The sequence below is a fragment of the Dromiciops gliroides genome, chromosome 2 (genome assembly GCF_019393635.1).
Source record: "Dromiciops gliroides isolate mDroGli1 chromosome 2, mDroGli1.pri, whole genome shotgun sequence".
Classification (NCBI taxonomy): Eukaryota; Metazoa; Chordata; class Mammalia; order Microbiotheria; family Microbiotheriidae; genus Dromiciops; species Dromiciops gliroides.
The window spans coordinates 536,933,901-536,959,408 of NC_057862.1; the positions used below are offsets into that span (position 1 = coordinate 536,933,901).

General features: G+C 38.6%; 1 protein-coding gene across 1 annotated transcript in view; it reads right to left on the reverse strand.

Annotated features, from left to right (window-relative positions):
* Positions 1–24,585, reverse strand: part of SH2D4A (SH2 domain containing 4A) — a 99,802-nt gene extending 75,217 nt beyond the window's left edge. The window contains exons 1-3 of the mRNA XM_043989243.1: positions 24,402–24,585; positions 8,571–8,733; positions 7,485–7,656 (exon numbers count right to left, since the gene is read on the reverse strand). Of these exons, the coding sequence (XP_043845178.1) occupies positions 7,485–7,656; positions 8,571–8,733; positions 24,402–24,585 (519 nt within the window). The remainder of the gene's footprint in view (positions 1–7,484; positions 7,657–8,570; positions 8,734–24,401) is intronic.
* Between the last annotated feature and the right edge of the window lie 923 nt (positions 24,586–25,508).

The following is a 25,508-nucleotide window of genomic DNA, read 5'->3' on the forward strand; positions in this document are numbered from 1 at the left end:
GTTTTGCATACACAGTCCTGTAAACCCATGTAAGCCTAGAGATTCCTGTACACATTTTGTAATGACAGAATTCATTATTCCCCATCCTCCAACTCAAACCCATCTCTTTTCCAAACTTTCCTATTTCTGATGAAAGCATCACCATTATTGACCTCTTCTCTGTACCTACACAGCTAGCTACCACCCTGGTTTAGGCCCTTATCACCTCTCTCCCAAATTATTGTAGTATTGTTGTTGTTGAGTCATTTCAGTAATATCTGACTCTGTGAACCTACTGAGGATTTTCTTGTCAAAGATGTTGGAGAGGGGCAGCTAGATGGCGCAGTGGATAGAGCACCAGCCCTGGAGTCAGGAGTACCTGAGTTCAAATCCGGCCTCAGACACTTAACACTTACTAGCTGTGTGACCTTGGGCAAGTCACTTAACCCCAATTGCCTCACTAAAAAAAAGAAAAAAAGAAAAAAAAAAGATATTGGAGAGGTTTCCCATTTCCTTCTCCTGCTCATTTTACAGATAAGGAAACTGAGGCAAACAGGGTTAAGTGACTTACCCAGGGTCACACAGCTAGGAAGTATCTGAGGCCAGATTTGAACACAGGTCTTGCTGACTCTTGGCCTGGTATTCTATTCACTGTATCACCCAGCTGCCCTAAGATTGTTATAGTTTCTCCCCACTATAGTCCATTTTTCATCCTCCATAATAACTTTCCTTAAGTACAGATCTAACTATGTGACTTCCCTTCTCAATCAACTCCAGTGGCTTCCCATTGCCTCTAAAATCAAACATAAAATTCTCTGTGTAGATTTTAAAGCCCTTCATAAATTCAACCCCAAAATATTTTTCTGGTATCATGGCACATTACTCCCCTTCCTGCACATAGGGATCCAACCAAACTGGCCTTCTCTTTGTTCCTCAGACAAAACATTCTGTCTCTGACCTCTGTTCCCCTTGTCTGGGCTGCACTCCCTCCTCACTTCTGCCTCAAGGAAGCCTTCTCTTCTGTCAACACCCTGCTCAAGCTCCACCTTCTACATGAAGTCTTTCCTAACCCTCTCTGGTAGTTCCCTTCCTCTCGGATGACCTTGTATTTAATTCCTTGGTATTTATTTGTACTTATTCTCATTATATTAATCTACATATACTTCTGTTGTGGTTCAGTCATTTTTAGTCATGTCTGATTCTTCATTTGGGGTTTTCTAACGCCCATTTGGAGTTGTCTTGGCAAAGATACTGGAGTGGCTTGCCATTTTCTTCTCCAGTTCATTTTCACAGATGAGGAAACTGAGTCAAAGTGATGTGATTTTCCCGGGGTCCCACAGCTAGTAAGTGTCTGAAGCTGGATTTGAACTCAGGAAGAGGAGACTTCCTGACTTTAGGCCCAGCACTTGATCCACTTAGAAACCCAACTGCTCCTGCATATACTTACAAATGTCCTTTTATTCTTTTTCCTTAGAATGCAAACTCTTTGCAATTAGGGATTGTGTCATTCATTTTATTTAAATCCCCAGCACTTATCAGAACACCTGGCACACAGTAGGTGCTGAATACTTAGTGATTCTTTACTGGATTCTGGGCATTTTCCCAGGCTATCCCCGCCCCCCAATCTGGAATTCCCTTCTTCATCATCTCCATTTCTTGGCTTCTCTGACTTCCTTTTAGGTACCAGCTGAAGTTGTACCCTCTGCAAAATGCCTTTCCCAACCCACCCCTCCCTTAATATTAGTTCTATCCTTCCAATATTATCTCCACTTTTCCCTGTTTAGATCTTAGTCATACATTGTTATTTGCATCAGAGCAGGGACTGAATTCTTTTTTTTATTTTAGTTTTGCCTTTCTTAATGTCTTCATTGCTTAGAACAGTATCTGGCACATAGTAAGTGCTTAATAAATGCTTGTTGACTTGACTTGGCAGAGAAATGCTATACATCACTATACACAGGAGACATAATTTGATCCTTTGTTAAGGGCTAAAATTCTAACTAAACTGTCTAAAATATCTAATGAGTGGTCGCCAATAAATTATAAGCTTTAGCAAGAGTTAGACTTTTAAGCATTTATTAAGGAGAATAAGAGTTTGGTAAAGAGAGAAGAAAAGGCCTAGATTCCTATGTATTAAAGGGAGAGCACATTTCTAGCTCCCCTCTCCACCAGCGTCCTCAGGAAAAGAGCCTCAGTCTCTTCCTTCCTCCTCCCACTAGCCCGCGTCACTTCCTGACGCCAAAGAAAAGACTCCTGGTCTTGCCCTCAAAGACCTTCGCTTCATGGGTGGAACTCTTCTACAGTAAGTCTCCAGCAGGTGGCGTTATTCCAATCGTTACACCTTAGTATAATTAGACTCTTGGTAAGACAAGGAGCTTTGTACTGAGGTTTTATTACATTTCCTAAATGTATAATCCAGGAATCAAACAGCATTTTGGTTCTTAAATTTCAAGCTTCTTCAACATGTGAAATGGAAAATGGAATGCCAGAACTGGAAGAGACCCCTGAGAGAATCTAGCCCAAACCTTTCATTTTAAAGATGAGAAAACTGAGACCCCAAGAGGTGAAGTAATTTGTTCAAGGTCATCTAGGCTAGAGGTACCAAACATGGGTCCTCATGTGGACCACAGCAATCTGGAGTTCAGCCTGAACCAGATTAAAATGTAGTTACTATCTGATTTTAAGGTGTTTATGTATTAATAAAAAAGAAAGACATAAACGTGTGGTTTTCTAAGTCAACACATGGCTCCCAGAGATCCTTATGCATCGTTTGGTGACCCCATTTCTAGTTGAGTTTGATCCTACTAATCTGGCCAGTCTAGCACAGCGGGAACTAGAACACAAGTGTTAGGTTGCTTGATATTTCCCAAAGCATTCTACTTCCGAAATAGAACCCTAGAGGTAAATTCAGTTGCCTGCGATTCAGATAAGTTGAACAAAATCTGATCTACCTTTTATCATTGTTTGCTCTCAACTGATACATGCCAGGGGAGGGAGTTTGGCACTAGCAACTTTCCATAAGCATGCGTGTATGTGTATGTATCTATGTATATTGTATATACATATAGATACATACACACACAAACACACACAAGCATATATATTTGCCTTCGTATCCAGGTAGATTAAAGTGGCTTCTCAGTAGCCCCTGCAGTGAGTGCTAAAGGCTTTCTCAGCCTCTGTACTCAGCCAGTCTCACATTCTTCTTTCCGGTCAAGCCATTCCCAAAACATACAGTCATGGGCGCTGGCCCTCAGCCTTCAGACCCACATGTGGATAGAGCCTTTCAGTTCATAGGCAAACTCACACTGGCTGCCAGCACTGCATGTACCTTTCCTCACCCTCTGTTCTTATGCCAAATGCAGAATCAAAACACATAGCAGCCACTTGCTCTCTTTCTCCATGCTGCTGCATTCAGAACACCCAGGCTGGCTTCTAGCCACCTCTAAGACATGTGCGCGCACGCATACACTCTCTCTCTCTCTGTCTCTGTGTCTCTCTCTTTCTCTGTCCTTGTGTCTCTCTGTTTGTCTATGTCTATCTCTTTCTCTGTCTCTGTCTCTCTGTCTCTGTCTCTCTCTTTCTATCTCTGTCTCTCTCTGTGTGTCTGTCTCTGTCTCTTTCTCTGTCTCTATCTCAGTCTCTCTGTCTCTGTCTCTCTGTGTCTGTGTCTATCTCTGTTTCTCTGTCTCTATCTCTGTCTGTCTCTGTCTCTGTCTCTTGTCTCTCTCTGTGTCTCTGTCTATGTGTGTCTCTGTCTCTGTCTGTCTGTCTGTCTCTGTCTCTCTCTCTCTCTCTCTCTCTCTCTAGCACTCTAGCCTTAAATATGCTTTCAATGAACTGTAACCAAGTTTTCTCCTGCAATGACAAATGATGGTGAAGAAATCTTTCCACTCAAGGGGCAACAGCCACATTTGGCTTCTCACCCAGTAGTATTTTAAGCTTCTGACAGAAATCTTCCCCACTCTGTCCAAAAATCTCATTCCTTCCCTTCTTTCTTCCTTCTGAGGAGGATAGGGGAGCGGAAAAGGTAGGTACATGTGGCAATACTATTTCTCCATTAACCCCAGAGAAGAAACTGCCTGGTTCTTGTAAACATTCTTGTTGCTGAGAAAATTGATCATTTGTTGCTCTCTTGTCTTCTGTTGGATTGTTAAGTCTATACATTAAAAAGTTTTTATGGATTGTCTCAATGTTTTCCTGTCCAAAACTCTCTAAACCTTTCTGTTAGCCATTTGCTCTATTGTTTTTCAATAATTTTTTCAGTCATGTCTGACTTTTCATGACCCCACTTGGGGTTTTCTTGACAAAGATACAGGAGTAGTTTGCTATTTCCTCCTCCAGATCATTTTATAAATAAGGAAACTGAGGCAAATGGATTAAGTGACTTGCCCAGGGTCACACAGATAGAAAATGTCTGGATTTGAAGTCAGGTCTTGACTCCAGGCCTAGCGCTCTATCCACTGTACCACCTAGCTGTCCATTTGCTAGGCCATTTGCTCTACCTTTCTTACAAAGATGTTAAAGACTGGTTCAAGTATTTCTTCTATGGTTTCTTTTTTTTTTTTTTTTAGTAAGGCAATTGGGGTTAAGTGACTTGCCCAGGGTCACACAGCTAGTAAGTGTTAAGTGTCTGAGGCCGGATTTGAACTCAGGTACTCCTGAATCCAGGGCCAGTGCTCTATCCGCTGCGCCATCTAGCTGCCCGTATGTTTTCTTAACTGTGTCTATCTACTTTGGATGGAGTCCTGAATTTATAAGTCCTGCACACTAGGTTTTCTTCCTTACCTCTAGACCCTCATCCTCAGAGCAAAAAGGATGTTGGTTAGCAATTTCCCTATCTCACTCCTCATCTGGACTACTTCAGCCTCTTTCCTGAAGGACACTCAAGCTTCTGATGCTGTTGTGGAAAGAGGATATTGGAATTTCTCCTCTAAACCTTGGAGACTGGCACTGCATAGGTCTCCAATTATGGTAAGGGTGGTACTTCCTGAACCACTGGGTTGGGTAACCTGGGGCCTCACGTCAGAAATACAGGTTCAGCTGATACTAGTACAGCTATACCTGGTGAGATAAGATGGCAGCACTAGAAGGGAATTCATAGGTCATCTATTCCAACCTATAAGTGACCAAGAATCCTTTCCCCACAACATTGCCAAAGTGATCAAGCCCCCATTTGAAGACCTCCCATGAGAGAGAATGGAGTGGGGATCTCTGGAGTGTTCTTTGGTAGCTATTTTGTCTTTCTTCCCTCTCCACCAGAGAATGGGGATTCTGCCCCTGGAGCTACCCTAGGCTTTGATAGCCCAGATCTGATGTTATCTTCTTGGACTCCAGGCCTCCACCCATAGCTTAGTCATGTCAATAAATATGTTCCTTCTTACTGCACTAGCTCTCCTCTATATATCTTTCTTTTTTTAATTTATTTTTAATTTATGTAATAAAATATGGCAGAGTAGGTCAGAGATTTCCAGACTCTCCAGATTTCCTTTATGTATTGTCTTTCTCAAAGTGAATGTGAACTCCTTGAAGACAGGGACTGTCTTGCTTGCTCTTATTTGTATACCTGGTGCTTAATACCGCACTTGGCACATAGTCATTGCTTAATAAACGCACTCATTTTTTCTCTTTTCTTCTCTCTCTCCTATGCCTATCCACAGACTCACTTTTCCCATCCTAAACTGGGTACCAGCAACTCCTTCTCTCAGGCCACATCCAAATCACACAGTGTAACCTTCCCTTGCTTTCACAGCACCCAGGCTAACTTCCAACCACTTCAAAACCCCATACATCAGTTTTCTGGCTACTTAACACCTTACTGCCCTTGGGAACTATAATCTAGAGATTCTCCAACTCCAGGATATGGAGAGATAAGGAGGAAAGCTTCACAACTTCCAAAGTTCTGAAAGAAATTATTTTCTATTATATTAATAACCCATAATTAAATTAGGAGCAAGGCTTTTTCTCTTTTATTTCCTCATTTAGGGCCCAACCCCTGTAGAAGGTCAGTCATTCTCTGAAGGACATGGCTGATTGATGGATGAGATTGCCCCAACCTGGGGGGGACATGCTCCTCAATTTTGGGCCAGACCCCACCTAACTAAGAAACCTCACTTCTGTTTAGAATATAAATAGAATCCAGTCTAGGGGAGTTCTTGCCCCAAGAAAATGGGCCCCTGTCCTTGTAACCCTCCATTAGAATTTAGGGTGACACAGCTCATGAAGGAAAAACCAACCAGAGTGGTACTGGTAGAGATAGATTCCCCTGTCCAGATTGCTGGAGGAGACTGAATCTAATGATCAAGCTCTGTTCTCAGCAGGAAGAGCTGAAGACACCTAGTTCACCTCCTCATTAAATGTCCACCAATCAGGGTCTATCTTCCCTTGCCAGGGGCATCCCCTTTTACAAAGATATTTAAAGCATTCAGTATCTCCAGTGGGGGTCTTCAGTTATTAAGAAAAATCAGTGACCATCAACTTATTGGTTATTAGCCAGCTTAACTAATAAATTGATCATTAATTACCCAGAAACTCTGTGTCTCGGGTTCTTCATTCACCACAGTTCCTATTAGTAGCTCAGGTATGAAGTCACTGAACCCTGCACTCCTTGGGACACTGGATCCTTGATGTCACTCTGGCTATTTTCCTCCCTGTCATTCCTATTATTATAATTGCTCTATCTTCCACACTAGACCTCTCCAGGCTGAGCTAAGCAGGTCCAGACTCAACTTCAAAATAAAGGAATTCCAAATTTTATTCATGAGGTTGCCTTGCAGTACTTAGAAGCCTTAGTGAAACACCATACTGGAAAAATGGATGTCCACGTCTGTTTTCAGTAAGCAGCAGCAGCAACAACAACAAAAAGTCAAATTTAAAAGATTAAATCAGGCTAAGAGCCATTAGAGTCAAGGGGATGTGGCCCTAGTTCTAACATGATAATAATAATGATAAGGACAACAACTTCATTTACATTGTGCTTTTAAGGTCTCCAAAGCATTTTATGTGATCAGACTCTGGCCTTGTTCACCCCGTGTGTTCTGAAATTCTCTTTCTTTTTTGTGGTCTAGATTTGTGATTTCTTTCTTTTTTTGGTTTGTTTTTGTTTGGTTGGTTTTTTGGGGGTGAGGCAACTGGGGTTAAGTTAACTTGGGGCAAGTGCCCAAGGTCACACAGCTAGTAAGTATTAAGTGTCTGAGGCCAGATTTGAACTCAGGTCCTCCTGACTCCAGGGCTGGTGCTTTATTTGTGATTTCTTTGACAAAGTGAATTCCCACTGAGAAAATTCCTTGGTCAACTTTTCTGCAACTTAGGGTGTCAGAGACTTAACTGGACTCTGAGAGGATAAATCACTTGCCCAGCATCACAGTCAGTATTTTCCAGGGGTGGCACTTGAACCCACATCTTCCTGATTCTGAGGCCAGTTCTCTATCCACTCTGCCCTGATTTCTCTCCTCCATCTTCCTGAATTCTGTCATTTTTAGCCTTCAGAAAATGGAAAGACTCACCTGGGTTTTCTCTTCTTCTGGTGTTGAAGCTTTCCTAGCTTCTGTCCCTGACTCCCTCTCATTGTCTCTTCTTTTGCAGGCATTGGGGACCTCCCAGTTTTTCACTGCTTTTGAATCAGAATGCAGTGACTGAGGCCTGGAAGTCCTGGAGGGTTCTTTTGCTTGAGTTTTTCTGAAAAGAAACAATAGGGGAATTATCTTTTTTTGAAAAATAGCCTTTCAACCTTCTGGGCTATTCAAAGCTGGATGTCCATGTTTGAATGAAGTGAATGTCTGGCAAGTCTAAGGTTTAACTTAGCAACCCTTCTGTCATGCCACAAGGCAACCCTCCTTAATAAGATAAATGATTCCTTTGGAAGGAAGGGACCAGTTATTTTTATAAGAGCCAAAGGAACTATGCATGGCATTGTCAACCAAGCTGGAGTCTCCCCAAATCTGCTCCATTATCTCTTCTGTTACAAAATTCCTGTTTGGATATAGGATTATTGGCAGAATGAACCACAATACCAACAGGAAGCAGGGCAGGGGTGGAAGGAATGATGGAGGCCAACATCTTACAGCCAACAGTGGCCATGTTGTATTATGATCATCAGAGTAGCCCCCACTTCTGGCTGGTCTCCCATGAGAGTTCACTTTCACTGGTGCGTTCTTAGGCTGAGACTCCTGGAAGCCAACAACCCTGATGGTGTGGCAGGCCTATGGACCAGAGTTCACTGAGTGCTGGATATGTTCTTTGTATTCTGCTAAATTTTTATGGGCCTGCTCTTTAAATGAACCCACTGCTGCATCTCTGTGAAACCACATAGGCAATCTCTGTGTGCACAAGGGCTGAAAATCGCCCTGGATGTTAATAGTGCCTCATTGGAACTAGCAAGTACTCATTCTGATGCTCTGCAGTCACAAGCATTAGAAGGCATGTCTCTAAAAGTCTCTTTGACCAAGACGCTAGTGAAGGTTTTTCATCTCTATCCCCCTCGTCCACCTCCAGGTGAGAGCCAAGAGTATCTTTTCATATACTCTGAAACTTCATGACAAAGCACCTGAAAGGTAGGTACATCTTCTCCCTCGGGGTGGGGAATCCCATACCTGACCTCCTCCGCTTCTTTCTGGACTTGCTGCTGTTGCGCCCGCTCAGCAATGATTTCATCACAGATGACATCGTAAGGTTTATCTAGTTGGTGTTCCCCCATTACCCATACCCAGACTTCTTTATCTGCTCCAAGCTTCCAACTTACAGTTTTCCTGTTCTCTAAAAAACAACAACAAAAACCATCAAGCTAAAATAAATAAATAAAACAAAACACTACATTAGTAGATATATTTACTAAATGTTATAGTAAATAGTAACCATATCTACTTAAAGTCATACATCTATTCAACTGTATATTGCTATTTCCTGCTACTATAATATCTAGGCTCTTTAAAAGGCGTGGAAAAATTAGATAAGACAAAGAAGACCTTTTATTTTTTGTTTCCAACTTGTTCAGTATAAGATGTATAATGAAATGAGTAGAAGTAGGATAGGATAGAAAGAAAAAAAGAACATCAGATAATGATAACAATAATAACTAACATTTATATAGCACTTACCATGTACCAGATACTATGCTAAGCAAATAATAATAATAATAATAATGACTAACATTTATAGAGTGCTTACTATGGCCCAGGCACTGTGCTAAATGCTTTACAAATATTATCTCATTATGGTCCTCATGACAACCCTAGAAGTAGGTACTATCATTATCCTCATTTTACATATGAAGAAACTGAAGCAAACAGGGTGAAGTGACTTGCCCAGGGTCACATAGCTGGTACGTGTCGGCGGCTGGATTTGAACTCAGAAAGATGTGTCTTCCTGACTCCAGTGCTGGTGTGCACTGTGGTGCCACCTAGCTACCTCTAAGAGATGAGGATGATAAATAGTTGCTAGACATTCATTAAACACTATGTTCTAGGTACTGAACTATTAGGAGATGGATCTATTAGCATTTGTTTATAAAATAGTCTGTGGGTTTCCTTCATGTTGATAGTCTCATTTTGTGGGTGGAGAAGTTTATGCATGAAGAAGTCAAACATCTCACACAAGGTGACATAAAATAATCAAGCTGAAATGAGAACTGACAGTTCCTTCAGTATCTAAGCCACAGAATCACTTATTTTCCTGAAGATGTCTCCCCAGACTTCATTATTTGCTCTCTGGTGCTATTTATGTGGGGCAGCAAGGTGGCACGGTGAATAGAGTGCTGGGCCTGGACTCACAAAGACTCATCTTCGTGAGTTCAAAACTGGCCTCAGACACTAGCTGTGTGACCCTGGGAAAGTCACTTAGCCCTATTTGCCTCAGTTTCCCCATCTGTAAAATGAGTTGGAGAAGGAAATGGCAAACCACTCCAGTATCCTTTCCAAGAAAACCCCAAATGGGGTCAGGAAGAGTCAGATAAGACTGGAAATAACTGAACACCAACAAGCCTATTAGCTCTTTCATTATTAAACTTTCTGTGGCTTTATTAGCTCTTTTATTAACTCATTCATTCACCTTTAAATCTATGTTCCTCTGAGATTTCTATATGCCTGGAAGATCTACATATAAAAACATTATAGGAACATGGATTTCAAAGTAGAAGGAAATTTAGAGATTATCTAATCCAGTCCTCCTCTTTTTATAAATGAGAAAACCGAGGCCCCAAAAGAATTAATTTACCTAAACTTCAATCCACTACTCTATGGTTTTGGGATTATTTGTATTCTGGTCTCCATGACCCTGAAATGGACCAGGAAGGGACATGGCTTTGAAGCCATATAACAAGGAGAGGGAAGAAGTCTAGCCTAAATTCTTATCCCTCATTTTTTCTCTGCAAAATCCTTGATCAAAGTTTTCTTTTTATTTTAAATCATAAGAGAAAGGGAGCAGATGATATATATGTACCAAATGAGGTAATATTTGTAAAGTACTTTGCAAACCTTAAAGCTTCATATAAATTCTAGTTATTATTGGTACTAGTATAATTGTTATTATTCCCATTATAATTGTTATTACTGTTATAAGTATTATTATTGTTACTATAATTACTGTTACTATTAATATTGTTATTCTTTTCATTTCTATTATTACTATTAATTGTTGTTACTATTATAATTTCTTTATTGTTTATTTATATATTTATTATCTATGTATTTGCTATATTAATTTGCTTATTATATAATATACCATATTTATGAAGTTTTATTATTTATATTGTATATTATTGTATAATATAATAAAATGTGTTATATATCATTATATACATTATTGTTTGCTATATTTTTATTTTGTTTACTATTATAAGTATTATTATTATTAATTATTATCATTATTGTTACTATTATAATCATTGTCATTATTGTTGTAATTGTTGTTACTATTATTGTTACTATTATAAGTATTGGGGGCAGTTAGTATTATTGTTATTATGATCCCCATCCAGAGCCATGACCTTGGCATTATTAGTGCCACATTCTAACCAACTGATCTAGCAATCTTGACCTAGATTCCTGAGTTTCTTAAGAATGACCCAAACAACATGGAGTCCCAAAGGTGTGAGCACCTGGTGCCTGTGGACACTGGCTGGACTGCATGTTATTCTGGGGACCAGGAAGCAGTAATGTAAAGGTTAAAAGTTTATAGCAGGCTCGAGCATCCAGCACATTAAGTAAGAGAAGTGTGCCAGCTGAAGTGTCCTCATGTAACTTTGTCCACCGATACATTTGTGCTCCTCCGAACTCTTACTCCAAGGGACTTTTGGAAAGAGGCTCCTAAAACTAAGAATTGGTTTTTTGTGCAACAGACACCTAGTGCCTTGTAATGAACCTCTAACAATAGGCACACGGAGAAAAAGATCTAAAAGAAAACAAAATCACATTCTCTCCTGTAAATAAATCCTAACTTAGTTATATTATCATCCAGAAGGGAACTTCCTGCTGATGATTTTGAACCAGCCCAGGATTCAGGAGGACCTGAGTTCAAGTCTGACCTCAGACACTTGACACTTACTAGCTGTGTGACCCTGGGCAAGTCACTTAACCCCCATTGCCCCGCCCCCCCCAAGCCGTTATATCTAATAAAACTCTCTAGGGTATTTATTCTTTCTGCAATTAGTAAAATGCTTACATTTGTCTGTCACTGACTCATTCTTCATCTCTACTCACTTAACCCTGCTTGCCTCAGTTTTCATTTCTTTTCAATGAGCTGGAAAAGGAAGTGGCAAACCACTCTAGTATCATTGCCAAGAAAACACTAAATGGTGTCACAAAGAGTTGGACATAACTGAAAAAATTACTAAACTACATCAAATGAGCATATTTAATTTTTTTTAACACACACATGCACAAAGCAGCAAAGGACAAATGAAAAATAGATAAATAAATGTAGCGCTCAGTAAAATTGGAATTTCCTCTGCTTCCCAAAGGGAGGTCCCCTTTGAGGTGCATAGTGTCTGCAGAAAGGAAAATGAGGAATTCCAGGTATGTATAGTTGTGCTTGGAAATGAGAGAGGAATCAGAGACATGGGAGAGGAAGGAGGGTGAAGGAAGGCACAGAATAACAGGGAAAATATGGAGAAATTCAGAATGGGGAGGGTAGCTAGGAGAAAAAGGCAGGGTTGAAAAATGGTTGTGAGAGGACAGTGACTCCTTGGAGCTCTCCCCAAATCCCTCCAAATCCTTTCAAATAAGGCCATAAGACAATTCCTGGAGCAGCAGAACCCACAAAAGAATGGGATGAGATTATTTTCCAGCCAAAGACAGTTTGGAAGGTTGGAAGAAGGGGTCTGCTATACTGGAGCGGAACTGGAACCCAATCCCAAGGTTGCGACAACATAGATCCAGCCCCAGGCAGACCATGCCAAAGAAAGAGACCTCTGGAGCCTCTGAATTAGCTGCAGTACCAGCATCTTCTGGAACTAAGCTCGCAGTCTGATGAGAGGGCTGAGTGGTTGGCTGGGGACGGGGGGGGGGGGGGGAGACAACAATGGTCTCTGCTGGCACTGAGGCAGAACTCAGTTGTTTTACCCCTTCTGGGAACCAGGAAACAGCCTTGGGTGGTGGTGGCCCAAGGGGGGAGGGGCACAGGCTCATCAGAGCTATCAACCCAGCAGGAAAAAAAAAATTTGTTTTCTGGTTGAAGAGCAAGTAGGCTGGGGGTTATTTACAGACTAGAGCACAGGCCAGGTAAGTGAAGAACCTGCCACTCCTTAAATCATGCCACCTTGGACCCCCTTAAGCTTGGGGCAGTATAGCCTAGAAACAGTGCCCCACTTTAAGAAGGAGTTAAAAGTCAAAAAACAGGTGGGCAAAATGAGAAGACAGAGAAAGAGGCAGATCAGAGAAAGTTTCTTTGGTGACAAGGAAGATCAAGGTACACACTCAAAAGAAGATAGCAATGTCAGTGCTCCTACATCCAAAGCTTCCAAGAAAAATATGAATTGGTCTCAGGCCATAGAAGCTCTCAAAAAAAATGTTGAAGATAAAGTAAGAGAGTTAGAGGAAAAAATGAGAGTGATGCAGGAAAGTCATGAAAAAAATTCAACAGCTTGAGAAGCCAAATGGAAAAGCTCCCTGAGGAAAGTAATTGCCTAAGAATTAGGATTGAACAAATGGAAGCTAATGACTTTATGAGAAACCAAGACAATAAAGCAAATCCAAATGAATAAAAAAAAAAAGAGGGTAATGTGAAATATCTTCTTGGGAAAACAGCTGACCTGAAAAATAGATCCAGGAGAGATCATTTGAACATTATTGGACTACCAGAAAACCACGATCAAAATAAGAGCTTAGATGTCATCTTCCAAGAGATTGTCAGGAAAAATTTCCCTAATATTCTAGAAACAGAAGGTAAAATAGAAATTGAAAGAATCCACCAATCATGTCTTGAAAGAGATTCCAAAATGAAAACTTCCAGGAGTATTATAGCCAAATTCCAGAGCTCCCAGGTCAATGAGAAAATATTGCAAGCAGTCAAAAAGAAATAATTCAAGTACTGTGGAGCCACAGTCAGGATAGCACAAGATCTAGCAGCTTATACATTAAAGGATCAGAGGGCATGGAATATGATATTCTAGAGGGCAAAGGAATTGGGATTACAACCAAGAATCACCTACCCAGAAGAACTGATTATAATCCTTCATGGGGAAAAAATGGGACTTCAATGAAAAAAGAGAACTTTCAAGTATTCATGATGAAAAGACCTGAACTGAATAGAAAATATGACTTTCAAATACAAGACCCTAGAAAAGCATAAAAAGGTAAACAAGAAAAAGAAATCAAGAGGGATGTTAAAAGGTTAAACTGTTTAAATTCCTACATGGGAAGATGATATATCTAACTCATAAGAACTTTGTCAGTATTAGGGCAGATGATAGGAATAAATTTAGACAGAGGGCACAGATGTGAATTGATTATGAAAGGATGATATCTGTAAAGCATTTATTTTTTGTTTATCTTTTTTATGTGGGGTGGTAAGGGTTGGGTGGCATACCCAGGGTTGTGCAGCGGGTGAGTGTCTGAGGCCAGATTTGGGCTCAGGTCCTCCTGGGTCCAGGACAGGTGCTTTGTCCACTGTGTCACCTAGCTGCCCCATGATGACATCTTTAGGGTAAAATTGAGGGGTGAGAGGATTGCACTGGGGGAGTGTGAAGGGGAGAGGTAGAATGGGGTGAAATCCCACATGAAAGAAGCAAGAAAGGGCTTATGGAGTTGGATGGAAAGATAGGGGAGGAGTGGGTCAGTGAAAGAGCCTTACACTCATCAGAATTGGCTCAAAGACCTTAATCTCATCAGAATTGGCTCAAGGAAAGAATAACATACACACTCAACTGGGTGGGGTAATCTATCTAACCCTGCAGGAAAGTAAGAGAGGAAAGGGATAAGGAGGGAGGGGTGAAAGAAGGGAGGATAGATTGGGGAGAGGGCAGTCAGAAGCAAAACACTTTTGAGGAAGGATAGGGTGAAAGAAGATAGAAAATAGTAAATATCATGGGGGAGGGAATAGGATGGAGGGAAACAGTTAACAATAGTAATTGTAAAAAAAAAGATTTTGAAGCAGAGGCAAGAATAATGTAAGATGATGATGATTTGTTGATTGATTGATGATGATTGGATGAAGATGAGGATTGGTTGATGATAGTGACTGATGATGATTCTGATGAAGATGGATTGATGATGCTAAACATTGCGTGATAGTGACTGATGATGATAAAACATGGTACTTTGCTGGGCTATTGTGAAGAAAGTTCTTTGTCAGGTATAAGGTACTATATAAATGTTATCTATTACTGTTGTTGCAATAATCAACCTCTTGGGTTTGTTGTAAGGAAATCTCTCTTTACGGTACTATATAAATGTAGTTTACTATAAAAATGATGAGCAAGATGCTATCAGAAAAAACTAGAAAGACCTACATGAGCTGATGCAAAGTGAAATGTACTGTATACAACATAACAGCAATACTATAAGATGATCTGCCGTGAATGACTTGGTTATTTTCAGCAATGCAATGATCTAAGACAACTCTGAAGGTCTTATGAAAAATGCAATCCATCTATAGGAGAGAACTTATGGTGTCAATACAGATTGAAGCATAATTTTTTTGTTAGTTCCTTTATCTAACATTTTCGTTTGTTTTCTTTCACAACCTGGCTAATGTGGAAATGTTTTGCATGACTCCTCATGTATAGCTTATATTGAATTGTTTGAGTTCTTGGGGGGAGGGAGGGAAGAAGAGAATTTGGAACACAAAGTTTTAAAAAATGATGTCAAAATTTGTATTTACATGTAATTTGGGAAAAATAAAATTCTAAATTTAAAAAAAAGAAAAAAGAAAGGAAAAAAATGGTTGTGAGTGCATAAGAAGCCAGAAAGTCTGACAAAAACATAAAATGTAGACCAATGCCAAAGAGTGGAGTAGTGAATGATAATAATTATTATGATGTTGTGGGGTTCAAATGAGTCAAAATATATAAAGAACTTTACAAATCCTAAAGTTCTGCACAAAATATTCATAACAACAACAAATACCCTTTAAAAGCTAGTAAATGCTATTTTAAAACTATTAAAGCTTAAAACTGCACTAAGACTTTTAGGACTTCCTATATATAATTATTAAATATAAAATATTTAATAATTAATTAATAATCTAATTGCTTATATAGCTATATAAAAATATAATTCTTAAATATAAAAATCAAATATAACATAATAATAATTTACATGTATGGAGCCATAACAGTGATTAATATATAATTATTGAATATATAAGCTAAAGCATAATAATTACTATTTATTTAGTACCTTAAGATTTGCAAAGTTCTTTACATTCATCTCATTTAAGCTTTATAACAACCCTCTGAGGTAGGAACTTTAGGAATCATTGTTTCAATTTTATAGATGAAGATACTGAGGCCCAGAAAGGTTAAGTGATTTGCCTGTAGTTACACAGCCAATAAATATCTGAGGCAGGATTTGAACCAAGATTTTCTTGATTCCAATTCTAATACTTTCATATATCACAACTTGTTTAGCTATTCCCCAATTGATGGGCATCCCCTCAGTTAGTTCTTTGCCACCACAAATAGAGCTTCTATATATATTTCTGTACATGTGGGTCCTTTTTCCTTTTTTATGGTCTAAGTCTAATACTATATTTACTCCACTTGTTTGGCATCTGACAACTGCTTTTCATCTCACTTTTCATCTGGTTCCTCTCCTGGCTCAGTGCCAGTATTTTTTAATCTTTACAATCTCTCACTCTATCTCTTTCCTACAAATCTCTGGGACCTAAAAATGCCAGCTTTGCTACTCACTACCTGTGTGACCCTGGCCTCAGTTTCCTCATCTGCTAAATGAGGGGGTTGGACTAGATCAGGACTTCTTAAACTTTTTCCACTATCAATCCCTTTTTGCCTTAGAAATTTTTACTTGACCCTGGGTATATAAAACAGGTATGCAAATCAAATGCTTATACCAAATGTTTCATGACCTCCACATTCAGTTATGTGATAACATATGGGGTCGTTTTGGACTGGATGCCTCTAACATCCCTTTTAGCTCTAAATCTACAGTCCTATGTACCTAAATTTAGATTGACTGCACACATAATACTCTTCCCATTGACTGACTGTTTATGTCCAACCGAGTTCTCCAATGGGGGCCAAAGAGCAACACCAGAAAGAATGGAAGGACATGAAAAGGGACATTAATAATTACTTAGCAAACGGCTAAGGTTGAGAACTAATTGTAGTTACAACTGAGCATGAACTCAGACACTGAGACATGGGAGTGATTTTATCAGACTCTGCAGAGAAGATAAGAGCTGCCACAGACAGCAACCACATTTCTGTCCCTATAGTGAACTTCATTAAGATCAACTTGCAAATAAAGGTGAACAATTACAGAATACTCTGCAAACAGTTACCTAGCATATGTTGACACTGACTAGAACTTTAGGGTTTGCTTTCCAGCTCCAACTTGCATATCACATGCAATTCTCAAATAGCAGACAGGATGATAATAATAATAACAATGAAAATTTATGAAGCACTTTAAGGTTTTCAATGTGTCTTACAAATATCATCTCATTTGACCACACTAGAATGTGGGTGATATTATTATTGCTATTTTATAGATGAGGAAACTGAGGTAGGCAAAGGTTAAATGCCCAGGGTCATACAACTATTAAATGGCTAATTGGGGGTTCTAACTCTAGTCTTTCTGACTCTGGGACCAGCATCCTATTTACTGCATCACCTATGTGTCCCAATGACATATCTGTGAATCTAGATTTTCTTCCAAAACACCATATCCTGACAGATTGAACCCAGAAACAGATATGAGAATCTAGCAGTCTTCTATTAAGCCAGACATTAACTAGATTTGTAAAAGTATGTAAAGCAATGATTTTTTTTTTGCTTGGAAAATAGTTTTGAAAATATATGTTCTAGATCTTAATATATAATAGGTTTTATTATTATTACTTTAAATCAATTAAACAAATATTTTTAAAATGTCACTTTTATTGGGACACTAATGAACTGTTGGTAGAGTTATGAACTGATCTAACCATTCAAGAGAACAATTTAGAACTATGCCCAAAGGGCTATAAAATTGTACATACCCTGTGATACAATACCACTAATAAGTCTGTATCCCAAAGATATTTTTATAAAGACATATATGTAAAGACATTTTATGTAAAGACATAGAGGTAAAGATAATTTTTAGCATTCATTTTTATACGATTTTCTCCAAATTCCACATTTTCTCCCTCTCTCCCTCCCCTCCTCTCTTCCCCAAATGGTAAGCAATATGACCTAGGTTATATATGTGCAATTACACAAAATGTGTTTCCCTATTAGTCACAGTTGTGAAAGAAAAAACAGGCCAAAAGGAAAAAAAACTATTAAAAAAATTTAATAAGTGGAAAATAGTATGCTTCAGTATGCATTCAGAGTCTATTAGTTCTTTATCTGGATGTGGATGCTGAGAAGAGCTAACTCATTCACAGTTGATCATCACAAAATGTTGCTGTTACTGTGTATAATGTTCTCCTGGTTCTGCTCATTTTACTTTGCATCAGTTTATACAAGTATTTCCAGGTTTTTCTGAAATCTGCCTGCTCATCATTTCTTATTGCACAATAGTATTCCATCACATTCATATATCACAACTTGTTCAGCCATTCTTCAATTGATGGGCATCCCCTCAATTTCCAATATTTTGCCACCACAAATAGAGCTGCTATAAATATTTTTGCACATGTAGGTCCCTTTCCCTTTTTTATGATCTCTTTGGGATAGCACCAAAGAGATTTTTTAAAAGTGGGGGAAAGGACCTATTTGTTTTAAAAAAAAGTTTATAGCTGCTCTTTTTGTGATGGCAAAGAACACAACCCTGGCTGTGATCCTCCATCACTAATTTCATTTCTCAGATCTGAAGCATTACTTAGCACAGGAAGTAGTCAAAAGGGGTTACCTTAAATAAGTTAGTTTTTATTTTTGTTTTTGTTTTTTATGAATAACTTCTAGATAAGAGTGTAAGGTTGCTATCTATATTATTGCCATCTGTATGGGGCTAAAATTCTAGCTAGACTGCCTATAAATCTAATGAGTGGTCATCATAAATTATAAGCTTTAGCAAGAGTTCAGACTTTTAAGTATTTATTAAGGAGCATAAGAATTTGGTGAGGAGAGCGAAAGAGGCCAATGTTTGCTGATTTATTGAATGGAAAAGGATTAGCACAGTGTAAAGAGCACTGGATCTAATATTAAAGGACCTGAGTTCAAATTCTAGCCCTTCTATTTACTAACTTTGTGATACTTTACAAGTAACAACCCTTCTGGGTTTCTGCGTCCTCTATAGCAATTTAAGGCTTACGAAGCATTTTACATGTTATCTCATGCTGTAGGAGTCAACACAAGATCACTAATTCAAGTTGACTTTTTCCCAATCTGTTCATTAATCTAGATAAACATGGGGTGAAGGGGAGAAAAGCAGAAGGGAAATTATTCTGATTAATGAAGTCAATTACAGAGAATTTTTAAAAGAAAGAAATCTTACTACTTTAAATGCATATATCTCAAAATCAACTAAGACCATACTATGGCTGAGCAGCACTCTGGGGAGTCTGGGTATCTGAAGTACCTTTACCTTTGTATCTGTATTTTTCCTGATGGTTTTCCCCCATATCTCCAAGGAGAATTTTGTGCATAGAGTTGGACTATATGCAAGCAGCTAGAAATCTTAAGGTACAGCATATAGTAGTTGTTCAGTTGTTCCAGTTGTGTCTGGTTCTTCATGACTCTACTTGTGGTTTTATTGACAAAAATACTCAAGTGGTTTGCTATTTCCTTCTCCAGCTCATTTTACAGATGAGGAAACCGAGGCAAACAGTTAAGTAGCTTGCCCAGGGTCACACAGCTAGAAAAGCTCACAAAGATGGGTCTTTCTTACTCCAGGGCCAGTGCTCTATCCACTGCACCACCGAGCTGCCCCCATTTTTGAATATATAGATTTTTTTGCTTTTTAGTAATATTTTTAGAATAAAATATTACTAATGGAATCACTGAATTAGAGGATAAAATCAGTGTTTTAAAAAATTTTATTGTAGGGGCAGCTAGGTGGTGCAGTGGATAAAGCACCGGCCCTGAATTCAGGAGTTCCTGAGTTCAAATCCGGCCTCAGACATTTGACACTTACTAGCTGTGTGACCCTGGGCAAGTCACTTAACCCCCATTGCCTCGCAAAAAAAATTAAAAAATAAAAATTTTATTGTAGAATATTGCTCTTCCTCCAGTTTCAAGTCTAATCAATAATATATTTGAGGGTTGATTTCTTCAAAACTGTGTTAACATTCAATTTTATTTTGCTAATTTGTTCATTTTAACTTGCTAATTTAATTTTATTTACTAATTTTGCTACTTTGCCATTTTATTGGTCATTTCATGGAATCCTAAGTTTGTTTTAGTTTGTATTTCTGTGATTATGAGGGAATTTGTCATGTAGTTATGAATAGTTTGTGTTTCCTCCATCAAAAATTATCTGGTCATGTCCTTTGACACACTCTACTAGGAAGTATTACTTTTATGGAGATACACATATACGCACATATATACACATGTATGTTCATATGTATATATGTATATGTGTGTGGTGTTGATATTATATATATATATAATTTCCATAAAACTTGGATGTCAGCTCTTTACCTGATATATTAACTACAAATATTCCCACCACCACCACCAATTTAAGTTCTTTGAATCTCAAGGGTATTGCTTATTATTGAACAAAAAATATTTTATCTTTGTATAACCAAAGCCATCAATTTTGTATGAAATATCTTCCAGTTTTTGGATTGATAAACATGTTCTTCCTCTCCATAGTTGAAAAAAAGGGGGGGATTTTTTCTAGTTTTTAATTATTGTGGGTATCACTGATCCAATTTGTCATCATGCCGTAGTTGTAAGGTATGGATCCAAGGCCATTTTCGACCATCCAGCTATCCAATTTTCCCAACACCTTTTATTAAATCAGAATTGCATTCTCCTTTATTTCCAAGCATAGATTTATCAATAACTAACCACATACATGAAGCAATGTTGCCTCCAGCAAGGAAAACTTGGCTTCAAGTCCCACCTTATATTGGCTGTGTCACCCTGAGCAAATAACTTCTCAAGGCCACCAGGAAATTCTCTATAACTTGCTAAGGAGGGGGCAAATAGCATAGATCAAGTGAGGGAATTTCCCCATATGGACTTTCCTATACTAATACAAGTCTTACTTACACTGGGGTCTCTATTCTGCTCCATCTACCTATTTTTCCACTTTTCTTATAGTATCAAGCTTTTTTAAAGCTCACATTTCTAAAATAACAACAATATAATAACAACTGACATTTATTTATTCACTATGTGTCAGGTGAAGTGATAAGCACTTTTACAATTATTATCTCATTTGATCCTCACAACAACCCTGGTAGGTAGGTGCTTTTGTTGTCCCTATTCCATAGTTGAGGAAACTGAGGCAAAAAGAGATTAAGGGATATGCCCAATGTCATTCAGCCAGTAAGTTCTGGATTTGAACTCAGATCTCCCTGACTCCAGGTATCGTACTCTATCGACTGGGCCACCTAGCTGCCCCACTTGATAAGCACTGTGAGGTTTACAAAGTGCAGATAGTGAAGTATTAATAGTGGTGGTAGTAGTACTAGTACTCGTACTAGTAGTGGTAGTGGTAGTACTAGTAGTATCGTTTTACATATGAGAGCACAGACTCAGAGTAGTTAAGTACCTTGATCTACATCATACAGTTAGTAAGTGCTACAGGGTGGAAGGGAATGTAGATCTCCTTACAACAAAGCCTGTGCCTTTTCTCCCCTACTGCACTGCCTCTAAATCTGGAAGGGCCATTTACTGTTCCTTGGTTTTCTTTTTCATCATTCTTGATATCCTTGCTCACCTACTTTTCTATATTAATTCTACTCTGACTTAATCTAATTCTATGAAATAATCCATTGAAATTTGTACTACTATTACACTGAACCCATAAATTAGTTTGGGAAGTATTGATACTTTTCCTAGATTTTCCTTGATATAACCATAATAAAGGCATATCCCTCTCCATTTTCAGTTTTTCCTAGATTTCTATCATTTTAGCAGTATCTCTTGCATGTCTTTACAAGTTAATACCCAAATATTTGATGTATTTTACTGTTATTATAAAGCTATTTCTCTCTGGAATCATCTTATTCCTGTTTGTGGTTAATAGCACTGCAGATTATATCTGTTGGTTTATCTTATATCTTGCTACCTTACTCAAGTTGGAAAATTTGTTGAAATTTAAAGTTTTGATGTTGAAACCTGTGATCTGGAAAATTTGCTTGTGGAGAAAAACTGATTTCCTCAGACACTGAGAGAAGGCATGATGTAGTGGCTAGAAAGCTGACTTCAGAGGCAAAAAGACCTAGATTCAAGTTCTGCCTTTCCTATATACTGGCTATATAAACCTAGTTAAATTACTTAACCTCTCAGTACCCCCATGTAACACTCTAAGACTGTAAGTTTCAAAGCAGGGTGTTGGTAAAAGAAGTGTCTTTACTGGAAGTTCCCAATACCAATGACATCACAGGTCTGGTAAAAAGAAAAATAAAGCAAGAACAAAACAATCCAAACATTATTGTGAAGAAAAAATACTGGTTTCCTCAAATCCATTAGTATCTCATTCATTTTTACAGAACTTGTTAAAAAAAAAAAACCCACCCACACCTATTCTCTGAGTGTTTCAGTTTTTCTGATCTCCAAAAATAAGGGGCAATACATTTTTGAAAACTATGGAAAACATCATAAGAATGGCACACTGATTTTTTTTTTGTTTGGTGTGTAGGCAGAATAATTTGTAAGCCAGTCAATAAAACATTTATTAAATGCCGATTATGTACTAGACATTGTGCTAAATGATGGAGAGACAAAGAATGGTAAAAGCCAATCCCTGATCTCAAGGAGCTTGTTTAATGAAGGAGACAACATGCAAACTACTTTGAGAAAGCACGCTAAAAGCAGCATAAATTACAAATAATCAACAGAAGAAAGGCATTGGAAGTAAAGAGAATTGGGAAAGGCTTCCTGGAGACATTTATAACTGCCATTCTCAAGTCCTGGGCAATCTTATCAGTTTTCCTTTCTTTTCTTTTCTTCTTCTTCTTTTTTAAAGTAAGTTACTTAATAATGAAAGAAAACCAGTCTAATCAATAAGATGCATTCACCAGGATATAGGGAGCACCATGCTATACACACTGAGGAAGATGAGGCACAGCCCCTTAACATTGGAAGTTTATTTTTAAGACAATGTAATTGGGGGCAGCTAGGTGGCACAGTGGATAAAGCTGGATTCAGGAGGACCTGACTTCAAATGTGACCTCAGACACTTGACAGTTACTAGCTGTGTGACCCTGGGCAAATCACTTAACTCTCATTGCCCCGGGGGGGAAAAAAGACAATGTAATTATATTGTTGTCATATAAAGCACCATATAAATGTGAATTAAGGTTTATAAAGACCTTCCCTACAGTTCAATTTAATAAATATTTATTAAGCACTTACTATGTTCTAGGCACTGTGCTAAGAGCTGGTAATACAAAAAGAGACAAGTGACAGTCCCTGCCCTCAAGGAACTTACAATCCAATGTTGGAGAACATGCATATATATGTACATATCTATATCTAGCTATCTTATCTATCTATCCATCCATCCACAAAAAAAAACCCAAGTTATATATAGGATAAATAGGAAATAATTAAAAGAGGAAAATAATTTAAATTATTTTTAAATAATTCTAAAAAGAGGAAAAGCTAGAATTAAGAGGGGTTAAGGAAGGCTTTCTGTGCACTAGTACAATTCACAACAATGTTGCCCCTGATTTCAGTAATAATGTTATCTGATAACATAGGAATCTATGACAAGGCAATAAGAAGAAGGCGACATCTATGTGTCATTTAAAAAATTTTCAATAGGGCCATGCTTTAGGTAAAGCTATGGCTCTAACTTGTGTTCAGAAGCCTGCCCTGGCAGGTGGCACTCATAAACCCTTCAATTAGTCAGCCTTCCTTTGTAAAACTTGAAATCCACAGAGACAGTGTGGTTCAATGAAAAGGAAGTCAAAGAAAAGATCTAGATTCAAATCCTAACCTAACTAACTACTTAATACATGTGTGACCTCAGACCAGTCATCTAACCCCCTTAGACCCTGGTTTCTTCATCTGTAACTAGATTACCTTTGAGGTCTCTCCCAGATTGTAATCTATGATCAAATGACCCAGTTACCTGAAGTTCCCCTCAATTTACAGAGGAAATGGATCAGGTGAATTAATTAATGGGGAAGTGTCAGTGACTTAATGTATACCCAACCTTACTCCAAGTTTCTTCACAGAACCTCAGGAAGAGGCTATGTGTTAAGACAAATACATTCTTTTTACCCAGCTCTAAGATTTAAGAAATGGTAGCATTTTAAGGACTAGAGTAGAGAAAGATTTTGGCAGTCTTCTCTATGCCCACCTTACATTGGCAGATCACACAGGTTCCAGGGTATTCAGACCTAGACATAAAATCACTCCTGGTTGCAAGTATCTTCTTCACAAAGGCGAATAACTATCATAGTACGTGTATTTTGTATGTACGTGTATGTATGTGAATGTATGTAAGTGTAAAAGACTAGTTGATAAATTACACTATTAAAGACAGACTCACACCGTGTAATTGGTAACCCAACTGGAAAAAGCTCCTGGCATGCCCAGGACGTGTTCCTGACTTGTCTAAGATTTAAAAACAAGTCAAGTGCACTTTCCCACTGAGCCTGTGCCTCCGAACAAGGAGGGCCAGGAGGGAGCTTACCTTTTCTGGGTTTGGATCTCCCCAGCGATCCCGCCTCTTTTTTTTCCAAAGCTGCTTCTCTCTCTTTCCACCTGCGGATCTGCTCCTCCCTCATCTTGAAGAACAGGATTTGCTTCTGCTCTTCGCTGAGCTCGGCCAGGAGCTCAGGATCAATGTACATATCTGACAGTATCTGCTTCAGCATGACGGCGACTCCCCGATGCTCCTACCCTTGTGGCAAGGAGTCCTTGAGAATGATCTCCAGACTTGGTCTCTTCCTAAGCAGGTATTCGAGGAATGCCCCAAAGCTCTCACGTGAAACAGACAGACAGACAGACACACACACACACAGACACACACACACACACACACACACACACACACACACACACACACTGGGGTACCAGCAATGCAGGTATGCCCTGAGTCAGGGAAGCTGGGCTCTGTAGCTAGGCACCATCCACTTGCTCAATGTGTCCCGTCATTCGATCTGCAAAACACAACCAAAAAGGAGGCAGGCCACTTAAACCCCATTACCGGACAGGTTGGTAAAGAAAATAAAGCTTGGGGGACTACAAGGAAAAAAAAAGCTGGGGAAAGTTTAGTGAGTTAGTTTTACCTTTTTATCCTTCTGATTTTCAGAGATACTGTATCAAAGAAACTCACTCCATACCAGTTGATCAGAGAAAAAAAAATTAAACAGAGGTGTGGCTTACTCCTCACTGGGTAAACATTCAGAGCCAAACCAGTCAAGTGTTTGGCCAGCTAAGAAAAAAGTTAGGGAAAGAAAGTAAAACGAGCTAAGTTCCAACTGATTTATTTAAAAAACAATTAAATGTTCTCTTGTTCCATTAAAGCATATTTCTTGTAAGTTACTTCTAAGGTTGATCTGTCTTAATCCTTAAAAAGGAAGGAATAAAAATTAAACTGTACGAGGCATTTTTTTTTTGCTCCTCGGGGGTGATACTAAATAACAAATATGTTAATATTTTATTTATGAAAGGAATAGTTTAATTTCCACACTGACCCACTGGGGAGATGAAAACATCGCAAGTGTTAGGGAAAATATTTCCATTCTTTTGTTTTTGTTTTCAAAAGATTTGGCAATTACAAAATTTAATTCATGCT